Source organism: Sebastes fasciatus, chromosome 1 (assembly GCF_043250625.1).
Source record: "Sebastes fasciatus isolate fSebFas1 chromosome 1, fSebFas1.pri, whole genome shotgun sequence".
In the NCBI taxonomy this organism is placed as follows: domain Eukaryota; kingdom Metazoa; phylum Chordata; class Actinopteri; order Perciformes; family Sebastidae; genus Sebastes; species Sebastes fasciatus.
The window spans coordinates 30,955,325-30,983,066 of record NC_133795.1 but is presented as its reverse complement, the minus strand read 5'-3'; the positions used below and the strand labels follow the sequence as shown (position 1 = coordinate 30,983,066).

The 27,742-nt window shown below is 39.1% G+C and overlaps 2 protein-coding genes across 4 annotated transcripts; one reads left to right on the top strand and one right to left on the bottom strand.

Moving 5' to 3' along the window:
• The first annotated feature begins 517 nt into the window (after nt 1-517).
• tespa1 (thymocyte expressed, positive selection associated 1) lies at nt 518-18,170 on the top strand. 2 transcript variants are annotated; one of them, XM_074642813.1, is made up of 12 exons: nt 518-768; nt 9,579-9,754; nt 10,383-10,425; nt 11,445-11,485; nt 12,488-12,541; nt 13,628-13,667; nt 14,147-14,194; nt 14,313-14,408; nt 14,799-15,007; nt 15,170-16,314; nt 16,557-16,644; nt 17,336-18,170. In XM_074642813.1, exons 2-12 carry the CDS (start codon nt 9,610-9,612, stop codon nt 17,425-17,427), a joined length of 2,001 nt encoding a protein of 666 aa, XP_074498914.1. In that variant the 5' UTR covers nt 518-768; nt 9,579-9,609; the 3' UTR covers nt 17,428-18,170. The 2 variants fall into 2 exon arrangements, with proteins under 2 accessions (XP_074498914.1, XP_074498922.1); XM_074642821.1 differs by lacking the exon at nt 14,147-14,194 and having other exon boundaries at nt 13,628-13,680; nt 14,263-14,408.
• A 70-nt stretch (nt 18,171-18,240) lies between these two features.
• On the bottom strand, nt 18,241-26,633 carry tarbp2 (TAR (HIV) RNA binding protein 2). 2 transcript variants are annotated; one of them, XM_074643013.1, is made up of 7 exons: nt 26,385-26,633; nt 23,613-23,927; nt 23,431-23,500; nt 23,150-23,267; nt 22,637-22,782; nt 22,182-22,377; nt 18,241-20,652 (listed from the first exon to the last, which is right to left on the bottom strand). In XM_074643013.1, exons 1-7 carry the CDS (start codon nt 26,435-26,437, stop codon nt 20,495-20,497), a joined length of 1,056 nt encoding a protein of 351 aa, XP_074499114.1. In that variant the 5' UTR covers nt 26,438-26,633; the 3' UTR covers nt 18,241-20,494. The 2 variants fall into 2 exon arrangements, with proteins under 2 accessions (XP_074499114.1, XP_074499124.1); XM_074643023.1 differs by having other exon boundaries at nt 22,637-22,764; nt 26,385-26,631.
• Nucleotides 26,634-27,742: the final 1,109 nt, after the last annotated feature.

Sequence of the window (27,742 nt, the reverse complement as noted above, 5' to 3'; positions counted from 1 at the left end):
TGATTAGCTTAGATAATCACTTCTGTTGTAGGAGAGTCCAAACAGGTCAAACAGGATGTGATGGTGTTTTAATAGCTTATAACGAATCTATAAAGCATTAACACATATGTATTTAACCTATCATAAAGATATTAGTTATTATTTTTTAAATAACTTAGAAAATGGTGCTGAAAAGTTCCTGTTAAAGTTAGTGTGATGGAGTAATGGCAGCTGATGTGGCATTTCATGATCTGATGATCTGATGTTCTTTTCACACATGCAGGCCACCCCAAATTAGACCTGAATGGATATGAATTCATCATTTTACAAAAAAATAATCATGTGTGAGTTGGTCTGCAATAGCCTATATGTTGTTCATATAGTGTGCCTATCTTGCCTATAATCACTTATGTTGTAGGAAAGTCAACCGTTACCTCTGACATTCTAAAGAAGCAGTTGGAGAGTTGGTGCACTTGTGCTTCTGCAGGATGTGCGCGCACAGCTGCGTCCCACGCTGATAAAAAATTACGAGATGCAAATCACTTCCTATGATAGCCTGTCAGCTCAAACTCCATCTCCTGTAATGATCCGTGCAAATTCAACCACACATGCACGCCAGCTGACACGAATCAGACGACAAGAAACTCACCATCGGAAAGTATTAATTGAAAAACTGGATGCAGTAACCAAAATATTGCAGATGAGTTTCGGATATATCTCAGCGTGCGTCAACAGGAAACGAGAGAAAAGAGCGCAGAACTGACAGAACTGAAAGCTACATCCATGAAGGTAAAGCTGCTCTTTCTTCTCTCAACTTTGTTCTGCTGTTTAGATTGAAATAGTCTAGTAAAGGAGTTTGGAAAACGACTTAATTCAGCTAATAACTGGACACCTTTTCATCGCTGGTTGGTTATGGAGAAACTCTTATTCCTGGATGACATTAGGCCGATACAATCATCACAAACTGTAATACATCTATATTTAAAAACAACAACAGGTGTATCCTCGTTAGAGTCATAATCAGTATAAGTGATTTATGATGTTTTCTATTCATCGAAATTGCATTTTTTTTTCTAACCAGATAGCAGTTTTGGGCTTATAAAAAAACAAACTTTCACAGCCATTCATTAAGAGGAAGTTTAAAACACAGAGAAAGAATCTATAGCGGTTCAGAAAATAGCCTCATCTCTCATCTATTATTCTATTAGGCTATTTATTCATTATTGTCATCAGCGGCTCCACACACACGCTGTTGAAATCTTAAAAATTGCAGTAACACCGACAGATGAAAGAAAGTATTTATAAATATAAATATAAGTGCTCCCAGCAGCGGTGGTTGTGTGTTTGTATACACAGCATTTTCTCGAGTGGCTCGTCTATAATAGAATATAATTTGACCGATCTCTAAAATAAGTGCTTCTTTATCTTAGTAAAATTGAAGGCCATGTTCTTTTATTGAAGTACCCAAACCTGTCAAAGCTATTAATGCTCCTTTCCATCTCAATAAAGCAAAATGTAGCCTATAGTGTGGCAGACCTGGACAACCGAAAATATAGAGCTATTTACAATTCTTTTTAAATTCAGAACAATTTAAATTTGAATATTTTAATAAATTACTATGTATTAAGATAAATCCAAGCTTAAGGCATACACATGATCGGTATTGTGCTCAGTACATTTTATGTAAATGTGTAGATTTTTTCTTTGCATGCTCTTTCATTAGCAACCCCTAAATACACTGAAATACTGAAGGAAAATGACAGTTATTTGGGCAGCAAGATAAACCGAGGGCGCATCTGTTATCCTTTAGAACATGTTTCGTCAGGCGAAATAAACCATCAAACTGGACATATAGTCTATATTCCGAAATTCTGAACGGGTGAACTCCTTTGTGAGTTTATTATAATGCCGGTGCACACAGGTGGTCCGACTTTACCGGCTTCCACTCATCTACAACGGTGCTTAAGGCGCATTTAAAAGCACATTTCATTCACGAAATTGATATTGACGTGACAGCCAGTTCAACTTTGAATCCCCAGCAAGGCCCAGAAGCACAATTTATTGATCATACAAGAAAATACATGAACACTTTATTTAACGTGGAATATATATAATCAGTATATGAGAAAACATTTGGATTCAAATTGAGTTGACCAAATGTGTGTCTGCGCATGCGCCAGTTTGATGGAACGCAGCGCACACACAAAGAATGTCTTTGCAACATTGTTTGATTCGTTCTATTTTTATTGGATTCTTTCCTTTGTTGCGTCATATTTGTTTTTCCTTTTATGGCTTTAATACGTAGTTAGTTTTCACTTGATAAGTTAACCTATAGGACCCACTCTTGATAAGTTAACCTATAGACCACACTCAGGATCCACAGAGAACCAGAGAAGCAAGTAAGACGAACCTTTGGAAAGCCTTTGGAAAGATGAATTCTCCACAAACAAACCAACCCAAACCCAAGATGGACAACACTCACCGTGTCGCTTGTAATGAGACTCTTCTGCTCGTAGCAGCGAAGTATTTTCAGAGAATCTCTCCAGTACAGTGGAGCATGATAGGTGCACAGACCTGGGACTCAGACACACAAGCTAATGTGGCTGACATGTGCACTGAAATCGTACAGAGACTCGCGACAAACATCCTCAAAAGCGTTGCGCCGATGTTTGAGGACAAGAAGGCATCGAAGGCTGACATAACTACAGCTGTGGACAAGTTCACTCGCCTAAAAGACTCCCTTATTGGTAGCTTTGCTGAGGCTTTTCATGTCCCACTAGACAAATGTGATAGTGCTATAAGGCTGGCAGAAGTGGTCGAGAGGGAAGTTGCAAAGAAGGTACACTCCGTTGTATCTGTGGCCATCAACAGATCTGTTTGGCCATCAGAGCCTGCCGTTTTTGTCGGTGGCTGCATTTCCAACACGTCTCTTCAAGACATGGTGTCTCATGCTGCCAAATGTCTGGATGTGTGCTACGAACTGTGTGGGCTGCCAAAGAGCACTAAGTTTGTCTCACAAATAATATCGGAAACTACCGAACTGATCCTCACAGAACCAACTAAATGTGAATCATCTCAGAGCGTAATCTCTGTGAGAGACATCCTGGTCAAATGGTCCAATGACACACCAGAATCCAGAGAAAATGCAGATTTTGCAGCATCTGAAATTGTCAGGTCTATAATGCAAAGTGGCAAGAGACCTCATTTTGCCACGAAGTCAATATGTAACATCCTGAGAAACTTTTTCACCTCACAGTCCGCACCTTCAAAAGACAAAGCCAGCGACAACCAAAAAGTTCGTAAAAAGGGCTTTATGAACTTCGCCCAAAGACAATTTGAAAAATTGAAAGCACAGCTGAAGTGCGCATCGACGGCTGACTTCCTTGTGAGTCTGACATCGGACTCATTGTCCTCTCAGGGTAGCCTAGAGGACTCTGATTTTGAAGTCCTTCTTCCAGGAAGTGTTCCAGAGTCTCCCACACCCAGATTTGAACCTAGACGTTTGACCAGTAAGCCGAAATTAATCAGTGTGACAAAGCAGTCGTCTTCTGGATTTGATTTTGATTCCATCAAAACTGATGTCGACAGCTTGTTTGATCAATTACACCTGCAAGAGAACCCTGCAACAAACGGCCGCAAAACACCGGATGTCTTCATGTCCACTAATGAGATGAGGAAGTTCTCAAAGGAACTGATTGATAAATTTTACGACCATCTGACGGCTGGCCCGACATATCAGATTCCCATAGTTCAAACGGGAACAATTCTCTCTAACTCTGTCATCTCTGAGTACAGGAGGGAGGCGGATGCCACTGAGCCCCACCTCTCTCCTGAAGTTCGATATGTCATGATAGAGGACGCAGTGAGAAAGTTCTTGCAGCAGGTAGTATACTGGTTGCAGAAGGAGCCATCAAAAACAATTGACAGCGACAAAGTATCTGGTGCACTAACTGACCTCCAAAAGTTATTCATACCACCGCCGACCCCACCCCAAGACATCCAAAATTTAACCACAACACAGCTGACCCCACTCCCAGATGTCCAAAAGCTAACCATGACACAGTCGTCCCCACTCCGAGACACCCGAAAGCTAACCTCGACACAGCTGACCCCGACCCCAGACAAAGAGGACATTATCAAGCAAGAGTCCCCTGAAGTCACTGACAGTCGGACTGCAACACCTTCTCAGTCACGTTCAACAGCAGCAATGAAAAACATCCTCATCACTGCTCTGCTCTTGAGGATCTTAAAGAAAGTCCCTCAGGAAAACGGAAGTGTCAAGGGGCAGGGAAATTTCAAAGACGTCATCAAACGTCTGTTGGAGGAGGCGCAAGATGAAATCAACATCCCTGAAGGTGCTGTCAGAAAAACCACAAAAAAACTGGCAAAGCTCATCAAGGCCGTGAGCAAAGACCTTGAAAAGGAGTTTGGTTCTCCAGAGAAGCTACTGGAGGCTGCAGCAGCATCAGGCGGTACATTGTTTGAGGATACTCTCGTGATGAGTCTGAAATTCCATCTCACTAATCAACCTCCAAAGAGGTTCACAGTTGCCAAGTTTTTTTCAGGGGTGGAAAAATGTTTGGAAAAATGTTTTAGTTGGCCCTTCAAGTGCTGCCTGGCCGTATGTTATGATGACTAAATGTGATATTTTATGGGGTTAATCCGGGTGATCCGGTTTCTTCCCACATTTCTGATCATAACATAAAAGCAAGGGCACAGTATTCAGTGTTGAATACTGTGCCCTCGCAGCGATGGTCAGGGTTGGACTCCGGGTGCTCCGGTTTCTTCCCACATTTCCAATCATAACATAAAAGCAAGGGCACAGTATTCAGTGTTGAATACTGTGCCCTCGCAGCAATGGTCAGGGTTGGACTCCGGGTGATCCGGTTTCTTCCCACATTTCCAATCATAACATAAAAGCAAGGGCACAGTATTCAGTGTTGAATACTGTGCCCTCGCAGCAATGTTCAGGGTTGGACTCCGGGTGCTCCGGTTTCTTCCCACATTTCCAATCATAACATAAAACAACAAAAAATATTAAATAAATAAATAAATAAAACTTAAAAAAAAAAAATGTGGTTGTTTTCCTCTGCTATCAGATGCTGACAAAAATATAGCTCATCATTATGGATTTCCCATGTTTTTATGAGCCTGTTCAAACTGCTATAGGCTACTAAAAATAAAATAAAATGTGTAAGAAAGTGAAAATATTAAACAATGATAGGCTAATTAGGCCTAAATAAATGTATAAGTATCTGCTTGGAAAAATTCTGACCCTTGGATAAATGTAGATGCCGACCCCTGGTATAAATACTAAACTCAACAAACAATGTTGTTGAATGTGTGCATTAAGTGCATGTCTCATTTTCAGCTTGTTATGGCCGTAGCCGGCACCCACTCAATAACTCTATTAGTGTTGTTTTATGTATGCCAAGTGTAGTGTGAGCCTGCCAGTATTGCTGGAGTGTGATGGAAAGAGACTCTCAACTCAGGGGTCTTGTTAAATTAACTTTTACTCTCCATCATTAATTAATTCCGTCTGTTCGAGGGACTGCCAAGGCTAACGAGGGACTACCAAGGCTTAGTGACAAAGTGGCAGCCTGGAGAATGAGACTTCTCGGTCACTGCCAAAGACACCAAGAACTCCCAGCAAGCTTGCTGGTGCTGCGGGAACCAACATTCCCACACCAACATACATGGTCATACTGAGGAGAGATGCTGGACAGTGCTGGCGAGCTAGCCAGATGTATGGTGGACTGAGATAGCTGGAAGCTCCGCTTGGAAACCCGTCTGAGGACGACCCAATGATATCAATTCCGATAGTTGTATTATCACTCTTTTACATCCACTACTATTGATTTTTGTTATTAATCCTACTTGTATTAGTTATTACAGCTGCTGTGCTATTATTGTGATTGCTTCTCTCTTTCTCTTTCTCTCTCTCTCTCTCTCTCCCCCCCAGCCGGTCTCGGCAGACGGCCGCCCACCCAGAGCCCGGTTCTGCTCCGGGTTTCTTCCCACTAAACAGGGAGTTTTTCCTGGCCACAGCGCGCTTGGTGGATCTTTCTGGGTCTTGCTGGGTCTCTAAACTATTGTGTATGGTCTAAGACCTGCTCTATATATAAAGCGTCTCAAGATAACTTCTGTTATGATTTGACGCTATATCAAAATAAACTGAATTGAACTGAATTGAATTCTGTATCACGTGGTGTGTCTTACCAGTGTCCTGCACTTAGAAAATGCATCCCTTTACATAGTGTTGAATTCTTCTTTGTCTCTGTTTGGACTTCAAGTATCAGGTATTCCAGCAAGCTAGCGAACTCTGGCGAATGGAGCGCAGATATTCTACCAGCGGTGTCACTCTTTATTACATAGAGTGATATTGATTTACATCAGCATTCGGGTTTTCATGCACCTATACACTATACAGATCTTTTATGTTTTTGTCCTGAAGAAATAATACAAACTTGATTAATTGCTTAGTAATGTGTTTCGATGGAAAAATAATCATTTAACCATTTAATCATTTGGGGTGACTGTGGCTCAGAGGGCAGAGCAGGTCGTCCACCAATCGGAAGGTCGGTGGTTCGATCTCCGGCTGCTCCGGTCACATGTCGATGTGTCCTTGAGCAAGACACTTGACCCCAAATTGCTCCCGAAGGCATAGCCATCGGTGTATGAATGAGTATTTAGATTAGATCCTGATGGGCAAAGTTGGCACCTTGCATGGCAGCCTCTGCCATCAGTGTGTGAATGTGTGTGTGAATGGGTGAATGCTGACATGTAATGTAAATCATTTTGAGTGGAAGTGCTATATTAATGCAAGTCCATTTACCATTTAAAAGCAGTAATGAGGTAATTCCTCTCCCATAATGGTGTCTGCTAATCCATGTGAAATAAGGTAGTTCTAATGTCACACCATAGTCTACTGTTTCAATGGTTTGTCCAACTTGCCAAATAAGACGTTTTATTAGGAAGCATCTTGATGATAAGTTCAACTTTACTGATAAAGAATAAACCGGATGATTAGGCCGATACAATCATCACAAACTGTGATACATCAATATTTCCAAAAAAAAGGTGTATTGTCATTAGAGTCATAATCAGTATAAGTCATTTATGATGCCTGCTGGGATTCATCAAAATTGCATTTTTTCTAACAAGATGGCAGTTTTGGCTTATAAAAAAAGACTTTCACAGTCATTCATTAAGAGGAAGTTCAAAACACAGAGCAAGAATCTGTAGCGGTTCAGAAAATAGCTTCATCTCTCATCTATTATTCTATTAGGCTATTTATTATTGTCATCAGCGGCTCCACACACACGCTGTTGAAATGTTAAAAAGTGCAGTAACACCGACAGATGAAAGAAAGTATTTATAAAGTAAAGTGCTCCCAGCAGCGGTGGTTGTGTGTTTGTGTACACAAAATGCATGCAATTTTAGTGCTGTTCTTGAGTGGCTCGTCTACAATAGAATATAATTTGACCGATCTCTAAAATAAGTGCTTCTTTATCTTAGTAAAATAGAAGGCTGTGTTCTTTTATTGAAGTACCCAAACCTGTCAAAGCTATTAATGCTCCTTTCCATCTCAATAAAGCAAAATGTAGCCTATAGTGTGGCCGACCTGGACAACCGAAAATATAGAGCTATTTACAATTCTTTTTTAATTCAGAACAATAAAACAGACTAATAATCAGCCAGTTAAATGTCAATACACAGCCCACCGCAAACCTTCTTCTGTTATTACTATGTATTAAGATAAATCCAAGCTTAAGGCATACACATGATCGGTATTGTGCTCAGTACATTTTATGTAAATGTGTAGATTTTTTCTTTGCATGCTCTTTCATTAGCAACCCCTAAATACACTGAAATACTGAAGGAAAATGACAGTTATTTGGGCAGCACGATAAACCGAGGGCGCATCTGTTAAGGCACAATTTATTGATCATACAAGGAAATACATGAATCAATACGTGATCCTGCCAGTATTGCTGGAGTGTGATGGAAAGAGACTCTCAACTCAGGGATCTTGTAAAATGAACTTTTACTCTTGTTCTCAGAGGTGATACCTCTTAGCGGCAATTGCACGGCTTCCATCTACATCCTGTCCTGCTAAGTGGGCGTGTCTCACTATACTACATACCTCCCTTATTTAAAAATGAAAAACTAGTATCATTCGTAATACTATAACTGAAATGAAATAAAAAAATATTAGTTTCTTATATTAACCAAGTGTCTACAAGTCTCTTATATTATCTTAAAAATAAAAGTAATTTCCTCTTGTACTAACGATGTTGCATTTTTTTTCCAGCAGTGATTTTGAACTATTAAGCACAGCGCGCTTGGTGGATCTTGTTGGGTCTCTAAACTATGGTGTACGGTCTAAGACCTGCTCTATATATAAAGCGTCTCGAGATAACTTCTGTTATGATTTGACGCTACATCAAAATAAATTGAATTGAACTGAATTGAATTCTGTATCACGTGGTGTGTCTTACCAGTGTCCTGCACTTAGAAAATGCATCCCTTTACATAGTGTTGAATTCTTCTTTGTCTTTGTTTGGACTTCAAGTATCAGGTATTCCAGCAAGCTAGCAAACTCTGGCGAATGGAGCGCAGATATTCTACCAGCGGTGTCACTCTTTATTACATAGAGTGATATTTATTTACATCAGCATTCGGGTTTTCATGCACCTATACACTATACAAATCTTTTATGTTTTTGTCCTGAAGAAATAATACAAACTTGGTTAATTGCTTAGTAATGTGTTTCGATGGAAAAAGAATAATTTAATCATTTAATCATCAGTAACAGTTTCATGCAGTATTTTTTTTAATTCTGGGACCTGATCTGCACATGTGAGGCTTGTACATTGTACATGATTGTAAAATCAGTGAATTAGCTCTGTTCTTCACTCACATGTTGTTCTGGTTTGCATTCTGTGCTTGTAGCCAGCTAGAGACAGACATTTTGGGAAAAGTGTCAACAAGTCTATTATAGCCTTTTTCCTAACAAGTGCCTTTAATTGTATTTAGTGTGACTATTCCTATGTCTGTAACCTAAGTGTATTCATCCAGGCAAAAAAATTATGTTTATTAAAATGTATGTAAAAAACACAACCTAAATAGTGCATTAAAACAAATCAGTAAGATAATGTAAAAGAAAGGTGAAAAACAGCTTTATAATGTATCTTTAAACAGTAAATTAACTGTAAAATACTGTGAAATTAATACAAAAAAAACAGTTCAAACAGTATTTTTCATTAATAGTATAAAACTGTAAATTTCAGCGACAGTATAATAATGTTCATTTTACAGTAACATAAAGGCAACCCTGCTGCCAGTTCTTTACTGTTATTTTACTGGGAAATTCTTAACAGTGTAGTGTCAGACCATAGTCTACTGTTTCAAAGGCTTGTCCAACTTGCCAAATAAGACGTTTTATTAGGAAGCATCTTGTTGATAAGTTCAACTTTACTGATAAAGAATACTGGCACAAAACAGTGAATATCATGGATATAAAATGTTTTCAGTCTCAGCCTTTTAAACCAAAAGGAAAAAACTAGTTATATTGTCCTGTTGTTGTGCCTCTGCAGCTTGTTCCCTGGCTGTCTGTGAACTGAGGCGATGGAGAGCCCGTCGTCCACAGTGAGGCGGCGAGCCTGGATCAACAGCAGCCGACAGTGGCCCACTCTGGAGGAGCTGGACCCTGAGGGGCCACTGGGCAACCTCCCCTCTGCCTCCATAGTAGACGACGATGTCTTTTCTGACGGTAGGTCCAAACTTAGTGAGTGTGATGGGTCTGTCCAGTATCTACAGTTTGTATAACAACAGATGAATTGAGCTTGAGGATGCATGATCAAGTCTAGATTTTAGGGGGAAGTAGTGAGAGATTTTGTGCCAAGTTTATTGTCCCTGCAATTTCAGTCACTACAATAAAAGAAATGGCCCAACTGAAAAGTGATACATACAGTATAAAAACTGGGATGACTTCTTCTTTTAGAAATAGCAAAAGACACAATATTACATCAATGCCATTAGATGTTCCACTTTTTCATAACAGAATAAGTCCAAAGTTAGTATTTACATGATGCATATTGTCCAATACTTATTACTCAGTACCTGTTGTTACGTCCTCAATATCTGTGCGTTATTTATCATTTTTTAAAATTGTTTTTATTGTTCTATGTGACACTGTGTGAAACGCAATTTCGTTCCCCTGTATGCAAGACTCATATATATGCGGAAATGACAATAAAAGCAGTCTAAGTCTAAGTTTAAGCATGTTTAGTAAAAAATATAAAGACAACTGTGAAGTAGGATTAAAAAAACATGAAGAATTGTTTGTTTAATGAGGATTACTCATAACGCTAAGTGTTATGCATGTGTGATTTCCACAGGATGTTTCTCAGGAAAGATTGAGAACTGGCTCCTGGGTTGTGGGTGAGTCAGCTCGCTTTACTACTTTTGTTGAGTTTTTTTTTGTAAGATGATATGTTTTTGAGCACAGGCTCTGAAGGACAAGGTGTCAGTCACTGGAAACTGGTTTGACAAACACTAACGAAAGTGGAAACTCTTTGAGGTCAGGTGTTCCAGGAAGACGGCGTGGTAAGGTAGCCACAGTATTGTTTTCACCACAATAGCTTTAGATGATGTATTTTTATAGTTCAGTTCGGAAAAAAACATTCGCTTATTTTAGCTCTTTAAAACCATAATGTTAGAGTGCTCTGAATTGAGATCTACCAGTGTTGAATGACACATCAGATGTCTTTCTAAGCCATGACATGATGCCGACAACATTTTATGGCAATGGTGACTACGGTGAAAAAGTTACTGTCAGGATACAGAGGCAAACATGTCAACAAGTCCTCCAGTCTCGAGACTGTTTCACTAAGAAAGCACACAGCTAAAGCACTTTGACTTTGTGAAAATGTCTCTGTGGTTTAGATGAGATTATTACATAACTAGAAGGAATTAAAAGTTCCTTCTTCCTGTTTTGAAACTGATTGGAGGAAGGAGGTCAGCGCACACAAACTTTATTTAATGTCTCTTATTTCAGTCAGTGAGAAGGAAGCTGGTAGCCAGTGATGTGCTACATATAGTGTGTCAGTATCTAAAAGGCTGCTAACACTAAAGAACACAGTAAAAAGGAGTGGTGTGATGGTTTCTGAGAACTCAACAGGAAAAGAACCAGATCTGTTTGGATGCTTAATGGTGCTCAGTATGTGAACCTTTCTACAAGAGGAAGCTGACGAAACATCAGCAGCCTGTTGTAGGGAGACAATCTCACAAGCGTGCACTGTAGCTAGGCTGCTATCGTTCTCCAGATGAGGCCATCTATGCAAAGATCGCAATGAATTATTTCATAGAAGAAGCATGCAAATGACATGGTGTGTGTGTGTGTGTGTGTGTGCGTGTGTTTGTGTGTGTTTATGTGTTAAATATTGGGATATATGTTACAGGCCAGAGGCCTCCACAGAGAAGACCGGTCAGCTGAGTTTTGGTGAGTATGAACTGAAACATGAATAACAATGGACCATTTACCAAATCTGTGATACACTAATGATATTTACTGTAGAATAAATGCAAATAAACTCAAATGTAGAGTTGCAAAAAAGTACTTAAACCCCGTCCATACACACCAGCAGTGGTGGAGGAAGTATCCAGGTCCTTTACTTAAAGTGGCAGTGTGTAGAATTGAAGAAAATATGATTTAAAAAACGTATTTTTATAAAGTGGTCACTATATCCTGACAGTAGTGCATGAGTCAGGTAATCTGAAACAAATAATGTGCCTCTGTGACCTCCGGTAAGGAGGACCACAAGAGTCACGTAATTAGTAATACAGCATTTAATTAATTAATAACTAATTGTTCAATAAAGATAGGCTTTAATAAATGTTTTTACAAATTACTTTATTAACCTATGAATACATGGACAAAATTACAAAGTATTTAATTATTTTACATTTTAATGGGCAATAAAAAGAAGAACTTTCAAAAGAATTTACAAATGAAATATTAATCTATCAATAAATAGTTCAATTAAAAAGGGATTTACAAAAACACCATAAAACAGTTAATAAACACATCATTTAAGAATACATTAATTAATTTATAAATAAATAAATAAATAATCTCTCTCAGAACACTTGAATTACAATATGCTGAAAGGTTATTATGGAATTTTTGCCTAATGATGCCAAAAATATTCTGACAACTGCAGGTTTAAGTAAAAGTAGCATTACTGCAATATACAAATACTCCATTACAGCAAAGTACACGTACAATATTTCCCTTTGAATTGTAGTTCAGTAGAAGTATAAAGTAGCATGGAATGGAAATACAAGCACTTCAAATCTATACATAAGTAAAGTATTCAAGTAAATATACTTATTTTCCCACCAATGACACAAGCAATATTTCAAAACAGGGATTTGTCCGTTCTTCAGTTGGTAACTTCAGAAAAGTAGGATATAATGTCTATGTCCAATGTCTTTTCTTCAGAGTCTGTGCTGAAAGCTGGCAACTGTGACGATGAGCTGAGGCTTGGTGCTGATGGTAAGTACACACACACACACACACACACACACACACACACGCACAAACACACACACACACACACACACACACACACACACACACACACACACACACACACACACACACACACACACACAAAGGACAGTAACAAAGCAGGCAGTGTCTTTATAGGAAAATGAGGTGTGCATCATGAATATTTTTTTTATCTGCTCGAGCTCATGTTTCTTCTGTTTGTAATAGTGGTGTCAGAGACTGACTCATCTGTGAGTATCAATTGTAATAAGTCAGAGAAATGTCCAGTATTACGCAGTATCTGCCAAGGAGGATACTTTTTGAGAAGGGGAAGTGGAGGGAAGAAAGTTAAGGATTCATAAAAGATTTTTTATATGAAATGTAACCACACTTACACATATACACGTACAGTATTTAAATTAGAATATAAATATAATTGTTATTTTATGGTCAAAACATCAAATTATTTCACAATTTAAGTAGTAAGACTAATATCTTTGGGCATAGCAGTAGGGTAAAAGAATTGAATAATGTCTTTCATTTTGTCACATAGGGCCTTTAAACCTTCAGTAGGCAGAATGTTTTTGGCAAAAATTCCATAATAACCTTTCAGCATATTGTAATTCAAGTGTTCTGAGAGATAACTAGACTTCTGCACCTCCTCATGGTTCTGTTTTAACGGGAGACTTTGGCCAATCACAGGTCATTTCAGAGAGAGAGCGTTCCTATTGGCTGTTCATTTAACGGAGGCAGCTGTCAATCACTCGCAAACTCCAATCAAACGGTCAAACTAGGCAGCGCTGATCAAATATGAATCAATATTCTGTTACTGTAATACCTGTTTCTCGCCTCAGATGTTTTCAGAAACATCTTGTAGTGTACTGTTTAGCTGTAAAATGAGAAAGTTTGCTCCGGCTGGGGGGAGGTGCTTGGTAATTCCTCAACTGATCTCAACATAACGGCCGGGTCACAAACTTTCTCATTATAGGGATATAGGGTAACTCACCCAACAAATAAACTGTGAAACCCACATTCAGATGCATAGCAACATGTTCCTTTTATACTCTGAAATTATTTCTTTTTTCGTTTCAGCCTCTTTGTTAAACGGTGGAGAGTTTACATTTGCAGCTGGGTGAGTAGCAACTGTACTCCCATAGTTACAGAAACAATGAAACAACAAGAAACGAGGAATGTCATGCTATTGAATTAGTGAATATTAGTTAATATGAATTCATGTTGCTTTAGTCATTATACTGACTGTATTTTTAACTTAATTTCCTATTCATATAGGAGAGAGATGAACTGTCTTTGGTGTTTCTCGCGTTTCAGTCAGATTTAGAGGCATATGAGCTACACTTCCAGCCCAAAATGCATGTTCAATTTAACTCCCCCGCCACACCACACTAACAGACGAGTCTCTTTGCTGATATCTTTAGGTCCTGCATACTGAGGCTGTTTCTATTGAATGTGTAAATGAGAAAGCACTCATTTATCACTTGATTGTAGGATGCACACTTTTTGAGTTCTGAAAGACTATTTGAAGATGTAACTTTCTGAATTTACTAAATCAATAAGAATAAGAATGGACTGTTTTTTCTTCTTCTCATGAAGTGTCGCACAGCATCCTTCCTCCAAACAACGTCCCAGCAGACTCACCAGGTCAGTGGACAACCTCTTCCTCAGCTCAAAATGAACAGATCAAAAAGTAGTACAAATTATCTTCATAGGACCTACCTACTTAATATATGCATTATAACTTTTCATTTCTCGTTCATAGTACCCCTCGTCAGGTACTACGTCTGCCGTCACTGAACTTGGGCCAAAGCATGGCCTCCAGCTGCCTCTCCTCCTCCACCTGTAAAACTACATCAAGGTGAGGCTTCAGCACTTTTAAAAGGTTTATTATTCTTTCTGTAAAAACTGATAACTAGGCTCTTGAGTGACCGTCTTGACAAGTTGCAGGTTTCCAAATCAGTTTTCCTCCTTAACATTTATGATTGTCTGGCCTGTTTATACCTGAATAATAAATGTTTATATATTTATTCTATTCTATCCTTTTGTTTGTTCTTTATTTATTCTATTTATCATTTGTATTTATTGGTCCTATGTTTCATTATTTTGTAAAGCACTTTGTATCTCTCAATGAGCATTACACATGCTTAAATTGTATTTATAAAACCCCAAATCAGTAATATGCCTTTGAAAAAAACTCTTAACAGGAAAAAAAAACTTTATCTTTCCTTTTTTCTCACATGCACACTAGTATATCAGAGGTCCTGCAGTTGTGTTCGGAGGATGCGGAGGAGACGCTGTACGAGCTGGGTTTCGGCTGCGATGAGCCGCAGGTCACTGTTCGCATCCCGCCTCGCTTCTTCACCTTCCCCTCTCTGTCTCAGGGCATCAACTTCCGCCTCTTCCTCGACTCACAGCTACGGCGGATACGAGAAGAGGACCCCAGCCTCTCTCTTGCCAGTAAGACTATGGAGTTATTGAATCACTCTGCTGTAGGTTACCTTTGTCATGTGAATTGTAGCCTACAATATCGTTTGATGTGTGAGAAGGTGAAATAAATCTTGGATATAACATGTGAGATCCACGTTACCTGTTTGAATTTACATTTCATTTTTCCCACAGGTCGTTTCAGACAAGTCCAAGTGCTCACAGCGATGGCCAACGCTTTCTACTCCCTCTACTCTCACGTGTCCCGCACTCCTCTACAGAAACTGGCTACACCAGAGTTCAACTTCTCCTCGTCACCCGTGGAGAGGATGGAGCGTTTCAGGAGCAGCGTCCGAAGTGAGCCACGCTCTCCGGTGGAGAGGCTGAAGGACACCGTCTCCAAGATGTGTCTCTACACAGGCTATCCTCGCGGGTCAGACTCCACCTCTCCACAGCTATCACCCAGAAAAAGTTCCACCCTCCCTGAAGTTGTGGATATAGTCCTGGAGAAAGTCAAGAATGGGGCAACCAAGAAACTGGATTTGGGGGAATATGATAGGAGTAATTCAGAGGTGGATGCTAGGCTGGCCGTGGATAGTGATAAATCTTGTGACAGTGGGAAAGAGGAGCAAACACAGCAGACCGTGGCGGACATTCTCCAAAATGGAAATAAGATCTGTCACAAGGAGACGCAGGGCAGCAAACAAACAGATAATAATGATGCTGATGAAAACAACATCAAACCAGCAGACCTTGACAGCAGGACTCCCAGTGTAAGAACATCTGTAGCGTCATCATTATCAGGAGAAACTGTGATAGAAACAGATTACCACTTATTTTCTACTCAAAGTGACACAAAGACTGCTGATCCGAAACCGGTCGCCAAGGTTACATACGATCTAATCTGCCCGCAGATAGTCGAGAGTGTACACCAGGCGCCTTTCTGCTCTCAACACACACATAGTCCAAAAACAAACACTTTACCGCCTCTCTCCTCTGAGACACTAAGCACAGATACATCATGTACTGGATCACATAAACCCGCTATCTCTGAACCTGATGCCAGACAGCCGGATGCATCCAGATCACTTCCTGTCCCGGCCCCTAGTGGCAGCTACACCAAGTGCTGCATCACTGTGACTGGCTGGGAGGGTGACAACGTCTCTTCCTGCTCTCCAAACACACCAGATTCAGGTCACACTTCCACCGTCCCACCTGTCCAGACATGCGAGGAGTCATTTAACGAGGGGAAAAGCTGGTACCTGAAGCCAAAGACACATCGGGGCCTGGCGCACGACTCCAATAACCTGCAACAGGTTAACTCCTTTGAGCTGGAGGAGGTACGGTAGTGACAATAGTATTTTTTTTAAGTATAAATTGCAATAATAAAAAGACAAATTACAACATTTCTCCAGATAAAGTAGTATTTTACTTCTATAGCTCCATTTGGAAATAATTAATCACATAAGCAATGATAATAAGTTGAGTTAGCAGAAAATAGGACAAACATTTTCTGGTTGACTCAACATGGCAATTTAACATGTATGACATACAGTATATCATATATACTTTGTTTCTATAGGTGCATAGTGCAGGAGAGGAAGACTTTGGACAGTCTGAATCTACAAGAACAACAACCTCCCCGTTGTCCAAAAAACTTCAATACAAAGGTATATTTCATATGACCACAGGTCAAACAGTAGGTAGCAGTTATAGCTGTTGTTTTAGTACACTTTGGCAGACATGTTTTACAGGCCCTTACCGAAAAATAATTTATTCAAGTGTGCTATTAGTATACTTCTTTTAAATACAAAAAGTATACTTGTATACTTTCAGTATACTTTTTATGTACTTATCAGAGATATACTTAACAAAAGTATACATAAGTATACTTGGCTTATACTGACAGGTATACAGAAGGGTCTAAGTATACTTGGCTCATACTGACAAGTATACAGAAAAGTCTAAGTACACGGTTGCTGACCTCACTGCAAAAACAGCATCCACACAGTTCAAACGGCTCTAAATGTGTGAAGAAAAGTGTGTTTTCAGTCAGCGCTGTAACAGTTTACACAAATACGTTTTTAGAAAACAGATTTGTGTGTGTACAAAACTTGAACATTTTACTCACTGTAGGTGTCGTAATGAGGTCAGACATGGCGTGATGAACTGAATAAGTGAGAGACATTCGTATAGAAAAGGATGTGTGTAGTGTACACGTCATTGTGCGGGTATCTTTGTCACCAGGGACATACTGTATGTGCCTTTGTGTGTCTATTCAGGTCAGACTCGGCTGCATGTGTGCACTGGCACACAGTGCATGGAGTTGTTACCTGACTGTGTTTGTGTGTCCTTGCGTAGGTGAGGTGGTCCGGGGCGACAGCATGCAGTCAGACAGCAGCGGCTACGCAGATGAAGAACTCAGCTCCTCATCGAACACACAAAGCAGATGACAGAAAACCATGTACACAATGTTAAAAAGTAGTTTTTCTCCCCAGTGCTCATACTGACGGCAGAGATAACACTTCATTTTACAGGTCCGCAAATTTCATGGTAATTAGATGATAAATAGCAAGTAACCTATTTGAAATTTCTTTGGAATTACCCCAATATTTACTTCAAAATGTATCGAAAAATTACTTTATTATAAACATGATTTAATAATTATATGCTGAAATGGCCTATAATGGTTAAAATAGGGCCCTTAGGCTTGAAAAGTGGCTGTGCGCTGCTCTTCATCGGAGGTGGAAAACCAAAACTAATAGAAGACACTTCTGATCAGACACAAATCTCACCATTGTGTGACTTATTGTCGACACAAATACTATTTCAAAAAAGAAATTTCAAATAATTTATTTACTAATTATTATCTATTTACCAGCAGACATGGAAATAAAGCATATCAATTAACTTTCTATTCTTTTCCTGGAAATGTATTAAATAAATTACCAGCTATTGGGAAATAGCAGAATATAATTATTAAATAATGTTTATAATAAAGTAATTTTCGATCAATTTGGAGATGCATATTGGGGTAATTTGGAGAAAATTCGAATAGGTTACTTGCTAACTATCACCGAATTACCATGAAATCTGTGGACCTGTGAAATGAAGTGTTACCCATACTGTAAATAAGTGCTGTTGTAAATAAGTAATTATACAATAAAACTGTTCAAGTTCAAAGGTCTTGATGAAATACTGTGTGGACCATATGCTATTTAAATGGTAATTAAATTTGAGCATGTTCAAGTTATTACAGTTGGCAGTAAAATGTACAAAAATGTTTTATTGGAAACAAAGTCAATTTCACATGGAGCTCACATTTTAGTTCATCGTTTCTCTAAAACTGGGCAAGAAATGTCTACTATCACAACAAAGAAGTCTATCTCAAATGTATTAACGTCAGCATCGACGTCAATGGTGTCAGCAACTAAAACTCACAAACAAAACGGCACAAGTTCCTTATTTTGAATTATCAGAAAAACAAGATGCAGATCTGCCTTTTCAGAGGATGAGGTTAACATCAAACACACCAGTGGGAGGTACAGAAACGTGGTCAGCCTGCATTGTGCAAAGGACTTCATGTGTTCAAGTAGTGCAAACTGTTCACTATGTTCAATACTTATTCCAGCTGAGTGCAAGGCAGTATATCAACCGATACACAAATACAGCAAAGGTGGGTGGTAATAGCACCAAGACCCAGCAAGAAAATAATCTGGAAAATCACCATCACCAATTTCCAAATATCACAGGAATCATTATCACATTGACAGAAAAAAAAATCACAGGGGTTTATAAATGAAACGGGCACAATGAGCACATTGAACCTCATGTGCTAGGTTGGTTTTGTCTGGTTTATGATGTTGAAAGTCAAAAGTAACAAGAACAATGCTTCATCAGAAGAATCACAGTACCTTTTATCCTAATTGTTAACTCATGTTTTTGTTACACCGAAATGGATTTACTCCTCATGCAACAACAGAAGAGTCTTAGAAAAACTGACACATTTTAAGGCTGTGATAATTACACTTTATAATGTTGTTTACACACTCAGGAGTAACTGGGACCATTTAGTAGATTTTAAATTTAATTGTAATGTTGTAGAGTCATTTTTAAATTATCCTCACTAGGGCTGACCCAAATGCTTCAATGCGTTGACCGCTGCCGTGGTAATCGACCTCCAAATCAGTATTCAAATGCTTCAGGTTTTTTTTTATAATTCACTTTTTTTACAGATAAGAATTTAATGATAATGTAGAAATCCCCAAATAGCTCATGAAATAAGGAATACTCCCACAACATTATTCAATATTCAACATTATTATTAACAGATATTGCTGTTTGTAGTGTGTGAGGTATGTGTACAGTAGTACAGCAGCAGCACTGTCCCGGGGGAGATGGAAACAGACGGAAGAACAGATCAATCTACTGCACCGCGCAGTGAAGCTTCGAAGACCTTTGAATATTTCTCACCGAAGCTTCGGAGCCCAAAAACTGGTATTCGGGAAAGCCCTATTCCTCACAATTAAAGACACTCAGTATGAGTACTTTCTCTATTATTACTGCTCTGAAAGCCATCAACAACACTAACAAGGAAGTCTATAAAGGGACAAAATTAAAAACATTAAGTACAATTCATCAATCAATAATTTTCAGTCATCTGAGTCTACTGATAATTTTCACCATTTCTACTTTGGGAATGCCGAAGAGTAATATGATTAGAGAGGTTTCCAAAATCTTAAACCTTAAGAGTTCATAATGTTAAACAAAGATAATATGGCGAGTTTTCAAAATTCAAATCTTTAAGGTCCAACATTAACAGCATCACAGAGACAAACAGTGTTTTAGGGTTCAAATGAATATACAACAAAAGACACATTTTCTCATACAAGCTCATCTGAAAACAGGGCAGTCTTTGAAAAAAATTTATCTTCTGATTTCTATTCGGGCAGAGTCCTTTTCTCTCCATGTTTCGGGCACATGGCTGGAATTTCTTTCTTTCGTACATCCATCGATGATCGGGGATTAATCGAAGCACCAATAATTGTCAATTCCACAGTCCAATTTCTACAAACTCCTTTGCACTTTTTGTTGCGTCACAATTTGTCTGCAGTTATTTTGGGAACTCACTGCAAGAGCACCGTTTAGGATTTCAGATTTATTTCATTTTTTTCTTTTTAAACTTTAGAGTTTTAGGAAAATGCAGCGCTGCGTATGGATGCCGAGCAAACGAAAACTGAAAATGCATTTTGAAATAATTTGTGACGAATATGCAAAATGTCCAGGAGAGGGGTGCATGTGAGTTTTTGGGCAACTAAATCTTCATTGGCAACGATAAGAAATCCATGTGACAAAAAAAAAACAAAAAAAAGGCTGCGGGGCTTAATTTTGAAAAAAGTCTCCATTTCCACATTTGAGGTAATTCACGTTATTTGAACTCATCACATCCGTCGTCCAATGAGGAAATCCATACCGGCATCGTGTGGTGGTGAGTTCGAGTCTGTGAGGAGGAAGATGACATCACTTCCCCCCAGCCATGATTTTGAGGTACTGCAGTGCATTGTGGGCTGCGTTGGCTCGAGCGGCATCTATGCTCGGAGCGAAGCCGTGGCACACCGTGATTGGCTGGGTGGACAGCTCCACGAGACACTGGCACAGGCCGCTCAGACTGCGCTCCTCTGAAACAAGAATGAACAGAGAATGTTAAGTCTTTTGTTCAGCAAGACTTTGACAATAAAACCTCACTGCCTCTTTGGAAATGTCTCTGGAAGTTAAAAGACACCTTTCTCGATGTAGATGATGAAGACCACTACAGTACATTTCACTGACAGATATTATCTCTATGGCTGCCCCCTCTTAGTAGATTAGTCAACTAATCGGTCGTTTTGGTCTTAGTCAACTCACATTTTTTAGCCGATTAGTCGTTTTTTATGCTCTCTTCATGCTGAATGACTTATGACTTATGGCCTCCTACTTTTAATGTTTGAACATTTAATAATGTGCAAATAAGTATTTGGCTGCAACTACTGATTATTTTCATATAGATTAATACATTATATTCTCTGTAGAGAAGGTAATGAAATAATGAAAGTTACTCATCACAAGTTTTAGAGGGTACATTGTGTAGAATTTGGCAACATCTAGTGGGGTGGATGCAGATTGCAACCAACTGAGTACCCCTCCACTCTCCTCCCTTTCCAAGACTGCGGTAACGTGAGCTGACGAGTAAAAATCGGTGGTACCGCCGTTCGCCTCGCTCAGAGTGCATCCTTTCCATAATAACACTACTTTAGGAGCAACGGATGTCAGATGTCAGATGCGAGTACCACAGTGTTGCACTCACGTTGCAGCTCACGTTACCGCAGTTTCACAAGCATGTTGGAGAACTACAGCAGAATGTAAAAATGTGAAAGGCTCTCTCTAGAGCCAGTGTTTGGTTTGTCCGTTCTGGGCTACTGTAGAAACATGACGGACTCCGTGAAGAGGACCTACTCCCTATGTAGATATGAAGGGGTCATTCTGAGCTAATGAAAACACAACGATTATACACTAATGAAAACATAGTTAGGATTATTACATTCTATTTCTGCTAATAGATTCCCTGAAATGTGACACACTGTTCATTTAATACTATAAAACTGAGAAAAACAAGCAAATATTTGGTATTACTACTTGGTAAAATCAGAATTTATTGATCTGTGTTTATTAGATAAACTACATGAACCCAAGTGTGTTCATCTAAAATGCACTGAGTGCTGAGTCCTCAACAAAATCCAGCACAAATAACAAATAAATATCAATAATATCAGCTTAAAGTGCTGGTCCTACTGTAAAGTGCTGTCCAACATGCAGCTGCGGGCTACTTCCTCTATATCTGATGACAGTAATAGTAACCACGTAGCATGCCATTTGTTTTGTGGGATGCTGCAATCAATATGTACCCATAATGCCCTGGAAGTCTTAGTTTGTGCAGATAGTGTGAAAATACGCACACTAGTGGTTTCTCATATGCACAGTGTAAGCTCAGCTAATTCATTATATTTACATGCTCCTGTCTAAAATGCAGCTCTTCATGCATGTAGACACGTAGCCAGTGACGTCCATAGACTCCACATGTCTCTGAAGCTTCCACTGTAGTCCCACTGTGGTGCTCGGCAGAAGGGAATGTAATTGTAATTTAATGTAAAGCTGCTATTTGTGAACTCACCTAGATCCAGGTAACTGACGTCAAAGCGCTGCTCCACAGACAAGTCGTTCAACAAAGAGCAGAAGTTGGAGTCGGTGGGCATGCCCAGAGGGTGGCTGCGGAGCTGGAGGATCTTCTCTCCGGCAGAGTTACGCAGAGAATCCCACGTGCAACTGAAGCCTTTGCTTTTGCCCGTCTCAGCTCTGCTTCCCATGTGCTGTGTGTGCGGCGGAGGAGAGGTTCATAGCAGTTAATAAACACTATCAAGATTTATGTGTAAGAAAAGGGGTGATGGGGTGTCAGATGCATAGCTTATGGTATTTTCTGCATAACATTTGAAAGGACTTTGGCAGATATTATTAAGCAACTATGCAATGCAAATGAAATATTTGCATGTTAGGCACTGCTGTGCATCCTTTCCTGTAATGTGCCGAATAATTTAACAGCTGGTGCACAGAGAAAGTATTATTTCTCACCATGTTAAACGTGTCTTCTTCCACGTCAACGTCGTTGCTGGTCCTCAGGTCGACCGGGACGTCGTGAATGCGCGATAACATCTTAGCTGCTGCGTTTCTCTTGGCTAGTTTCTTGGAGGTTCCACTTCCTGGAGAGACACAGGAGACTAAAAAATGTTGCACAAGTAATGACCACTGATTGATGATGAGACTGACATATTGATATCTGACTTACTGATACTGATATCTGCTCGAATTTAGCCAGCCTAATTTATTTCTTACTGTTAATACACAAGTTATCTCGAGACGCTTTTCATTTAGAGCAAATCTAGACTGTGCTCTATAATGATTTCAGCAGTTTGCTTAAATGTTTCATCACTGATGACCAACTTCATGGTATTTATGAGGACAGGGTTCATGTGGCAATGTTAACAAAAATCTAAATATCGAAAAAAAATCTAATTTGATCTATGAGACAAACCTCTGTAGAAACACAGAGAACAACCTCCAAGAATGAGACATTGTTCATCTTACCTATTTCCACAAATCTTTCGACTCGGCAGGTCATGGTGAACTCCTTGCGGTGTGCTGGACCAGACTCCTGGGTGACTGTGTACTCTGGCAAACGCCATCCTTTCTGCACCACCAATTCCTGTCAGAGAAGTGCACAGACCAATACTTATTAGGCATGCAACTATAAAGTATGCAGATATTTTTAATGACACAAAAGGACTGACAAAGACAGCATTTATTAGCAGACAGTCAAACTAGCTAAATATAATCTTAAACTACAGGAGTTGTCTTTGTGTATTCACCTGCAGGGCTCCCACAGGGTTACATTCAGACTGCTGAGAACTGCCTGAGGTCTTCATCTCTAACTGGGGGCTGTACAGAGGATAAGATAGCACAAACACAGAAGAGGAAGTAATGAAACCACGCCGACGTTACCACCGTTTTTCCCCAGTGTAAAGAAACGAAACCGAAATACGAAACTGACCTGTCTCCATCCGTAGACACGCCAACCCCGATAAATCCGTCTACTCCAACACCAACTCCGACGGGACCTCCGAGACCTCCCTTGAGCATCTTCAGAGCAGCCTCTGCTGCTTTGTGCTTAGCTGCCTTCTTGCTGGGCCCTTGGCCGGTGCAGCTGATCTCTCCGACGGAGACGCGGAACGTGAAGTTGGGCTGGTGGGCCTGTCCCTCAGCCTTCAGCAGGTCATACACTGGGGTCTTGCCTATCCGCGTTCCATATTCCTGCAGCAGACTGATGGGCGTCTTTCCGGGACTCACAGCCAGCATTTGCTCAATACTAAACAAAAGAAAGACGCAGCATGAGAAGGACTGTTGATTCATTTACAGAGGGCTTCATACCTTTCCACATTTCATAGCATGATTGTTTGATTCAGAAATGTGTTCTCGTCCTGATGATAACCTTTATTCATATTCTTTCTATTTAATGCAGTCATTATATTGATAGATTGATTGACTGATTACTGCAGTGCACTGAGGCTAGCCTAACTAAAGATTCCTTCACCCAAATTACAAAAGGTTTTGAGAAGTCCAAGCCACCACCCCAAAATGAAATAATTCCTTTTCAACGGTGCGGTCTATTCAGAAACAATGTCCAGCTTACACAAATCTTCAAAACTCACTGTGAAAGTCACCAGAAACTAAACTTCCTTTTAGCAACGGAAATCTCAGCAGCTCAACTCTCACACTTAAAGCTTCAGTAGGCAGTACATGTTTGGCATCATTGGGCAACATTTCCATAATAACCTTTCAGCATATTGTAATTCATGTTCTGAGAGAGAACCAGACTTCTGCATCTCCTCATGGCTCTGTTTTCAGGCTTTGAAAAATCTAGCCCCAGGAGACTTTGACCAATCACAGGTCATTTCAGAGAGAGAGAGCGTTCCTATTGGCTGTGCTCTGGTAGTGGTGTTCCTTCAACAGATTTCACAATGGCAGCGGCGTCACAAACTTTCTGATTTTACAGCTAAACAAATAAATACTTTTCAAACTGTATTAAGAAATCTCATGTACAAATTGATATGCCGGCTTAATCACTCTGAGGATGACATGATTAATCTTGCGGTTGTCTAACATCAGATTTAGCACTACACGGTACCAATCACAGCTGTGGAGGCACTGGTATAGTTCTTTATATGTAAGGCATTGATGTGTGTATATATTTATATTAATATCTTTTAATCATGACTTTTTATAGTGCTTCCTGTATTGTAATGTATTATATGTAATGCATTGATGTTGTTTTTTTCTTATCTGGACCTTGAGTCTGCAATAAAGTTTGAATTGAATTGAATACAGTTTATTCTTGTTGCTTTAACTTGTAACTATATGCACTAATTGCATGATCTCTAGATACAACCAGCAAAACAGTAGTGCACAGACATCAACAGTGATTTAATTAATGACCAAACATGTGTTGATTGAAGTTGAATCAATGACAGTAAACTATTAGCTGATCTCTTTCTCACACATGATGTGACACCTTATGTTGAAGCTAGCTGAGTCAAGTTTATATACACCTCAAGTGCAACTACCGTTGTTCACATGTATTTATTACATCTACTCTACCTGTTTTACAAGTGCAATTACCTCTGTTTAAATTACATCTATTTTTATATTTTATACTTCTAGTGTAACACTTCTGTTTATATTCATTTATTACATCTACTTTGCCTGTTTTATTTGCTTTATAACTGTGTGTGTTTTTACCTGTTATATGTTTTATCTGCCTCATTTAGTCTTGTCGAGTATTTGTTTTAAAGCACTGACCAGAAGTGGCAACTGTGAATCTCGTTGTATTTAATACAATGACAATAAAGCTTTCTATTCTACTCTATATTGTTGTTGTTTTTTTTCTTATCTGGAGCTTGAGTCTGCAATAAAGTTTGAATTGAATTGAATACAGTTTATTCTTTGTTGCTGTAACTTGGGGCTATATGCACCTATTGCATGGTCTCTAGATACAGTATTAGAAAGAGTAGTGCACAGACATCAACAGTGATTTAATTAATGACCAAACATGTGTTGATTGAAGTTGAATCAATGACAGTAAACTCAGGTTGTTAGCTGATATCTTTCTCACACATGTGACACCTTATTTTGAAGCTAGCTGAGTAAAGTTTATATTGTTGTTGTTTTTTTCTTTTTTTCTTATCTGGACTATGAGTCTGCAATAAAGTTTGAATTGAATTGAATAAAGTGTATTCTTTGTTGCAGTAACTTGGGGCTACATGCACTAATTGCATGACTTTTTATAGTGCTTCCTGTATTATAATGTTTTATATGTACTTTATTGTTGTTGTGTTTTTCTTTGTTTCTTATCTGGACCATGACTCTGCAATAAAGATTGAATTGAATTGAATATGACAGTGTATTCTTGTTGCTGTAACTTGTAACTATATGCACTAATTGCATGGTCTCTAGATACAACCAGCAAAAACAGCAGTGCACAGACATCAACATGTGATTTAATGAATGACCTAAATGGGTGAAACATGTGTTGATTGAAGTTGAACATGTGTTGATTGAAGTTGAATCAATGACAGTAAACTGTTAGCTGATCTCTTTCTCACACATGATGTGACACCTTATTGTGCAGCTAGCTGAGTAAAGTTCATATTAACATAATGTCTGTGTGTTAGCCAACATTAAACCCAGAGGATCTGTTATTATAAAGGATCTGTTCATCAGACACTATGCTATGCTACTTTAGCTTGTGTGCAGCAGCTTCTCTCACCTGGAGCACCCGGAGTTTCTCTTCCAGCTGTCCGATGCTGTCTCCTCGTTCATTCCCTATCTCCTGCAGACAGAGCCGACCGGTACCGGATGGATGATCCCCCCCGCACCACAGCACAGTGCTTTCATTAGACGGTGTTTTATCTCCAGAGCAGATGAAGAGCAGCAACATGTGAAGAGCAGACGACCCGTCCGCTGCGACCAGATGCTGCAGGCTGCTGTTGCAGCACAGAGATGACGTAGGATGGAGTCCCGCTGATCTCGGCTTCTCATTGGTCCGTGGAGGCTTCCGGTTGGCTCGTTTAGTGCACCGGAACACACCGCCGGGTGCATGGCAGCATGGGCAGCATGGCAGCATGGGCAGCATGGCAGCATGGGTTCTCTTCATACATCCATGATGTGTGGTTGTATGGACATCCATATGTATATCCGGCCTTCATTGCAAAAGTAATAGGTGAATAGTTATTTACATTAAACAGACTGGAGCATTTAGTCTGCAGAGGTGGTGAAATAGTTATTAAATGTATTTAAGGCAAGGCAGCTTTATTTGTATAGCACATTTCATCAACAGGGCAATTCAAAGTGCTTTACATAGACATTCAATAACACTGCGACAAAGTGCAAAAGAACATTAAGACATAATAAAAACAAGCTAGAAATAAAAGCTAGGATAGAAGCTAAAATAGAATATAACACATAAGAGTAAAAGCTCTAGTGCAGTATATAAGATCATTATTTGGTTTAATTAAAGGCAGCAACAAACAGGAACGTTTTAAGCTTTGATTTAATCAAATGTACAAGTCGTCGATTCAAAATTGTGCATACACTAAGTGAAGTTATAATGCTAGCTACCTTTAGGAAAAGTAGTTTACTTCAAGTTTATTTTATGAAGTATACTTAAGTCAAGTTCAAGTATATATTTTCCAAGTATACTGTGTTTAGTAAGTATTCTAATATCAATGCACTAACTTGTAAGTGTACTACTTTAATACTTCTTGGGACTAAATTTGCCCACTTTTTAGTTGATAAAAGTATACTTTTAAGTATACTTTAAATGTAATGGATAGTACATTTTTAGTTTACACAACTAGTTTACACCTAAGTTTTATTTTGTACTGCAACTATACTATACTATAAGTATAGGCTACTGATACTTTACTAGTAGCCCACTTTTTAGTTAATGAAAGGGCACTTTAAAGTATACTCTCTGTAAACTACTAGTTTAATAGTTTTTTATCCTGCAAGTATACAGTACTTGTACTTGTAGCCCACTTTATAGTTTATGAAAGGGCACTTTAAAGTATACTCTAAACTACTAGTTTAATAGTTTTTTATCCTGCAAGTATACTTGTATATACT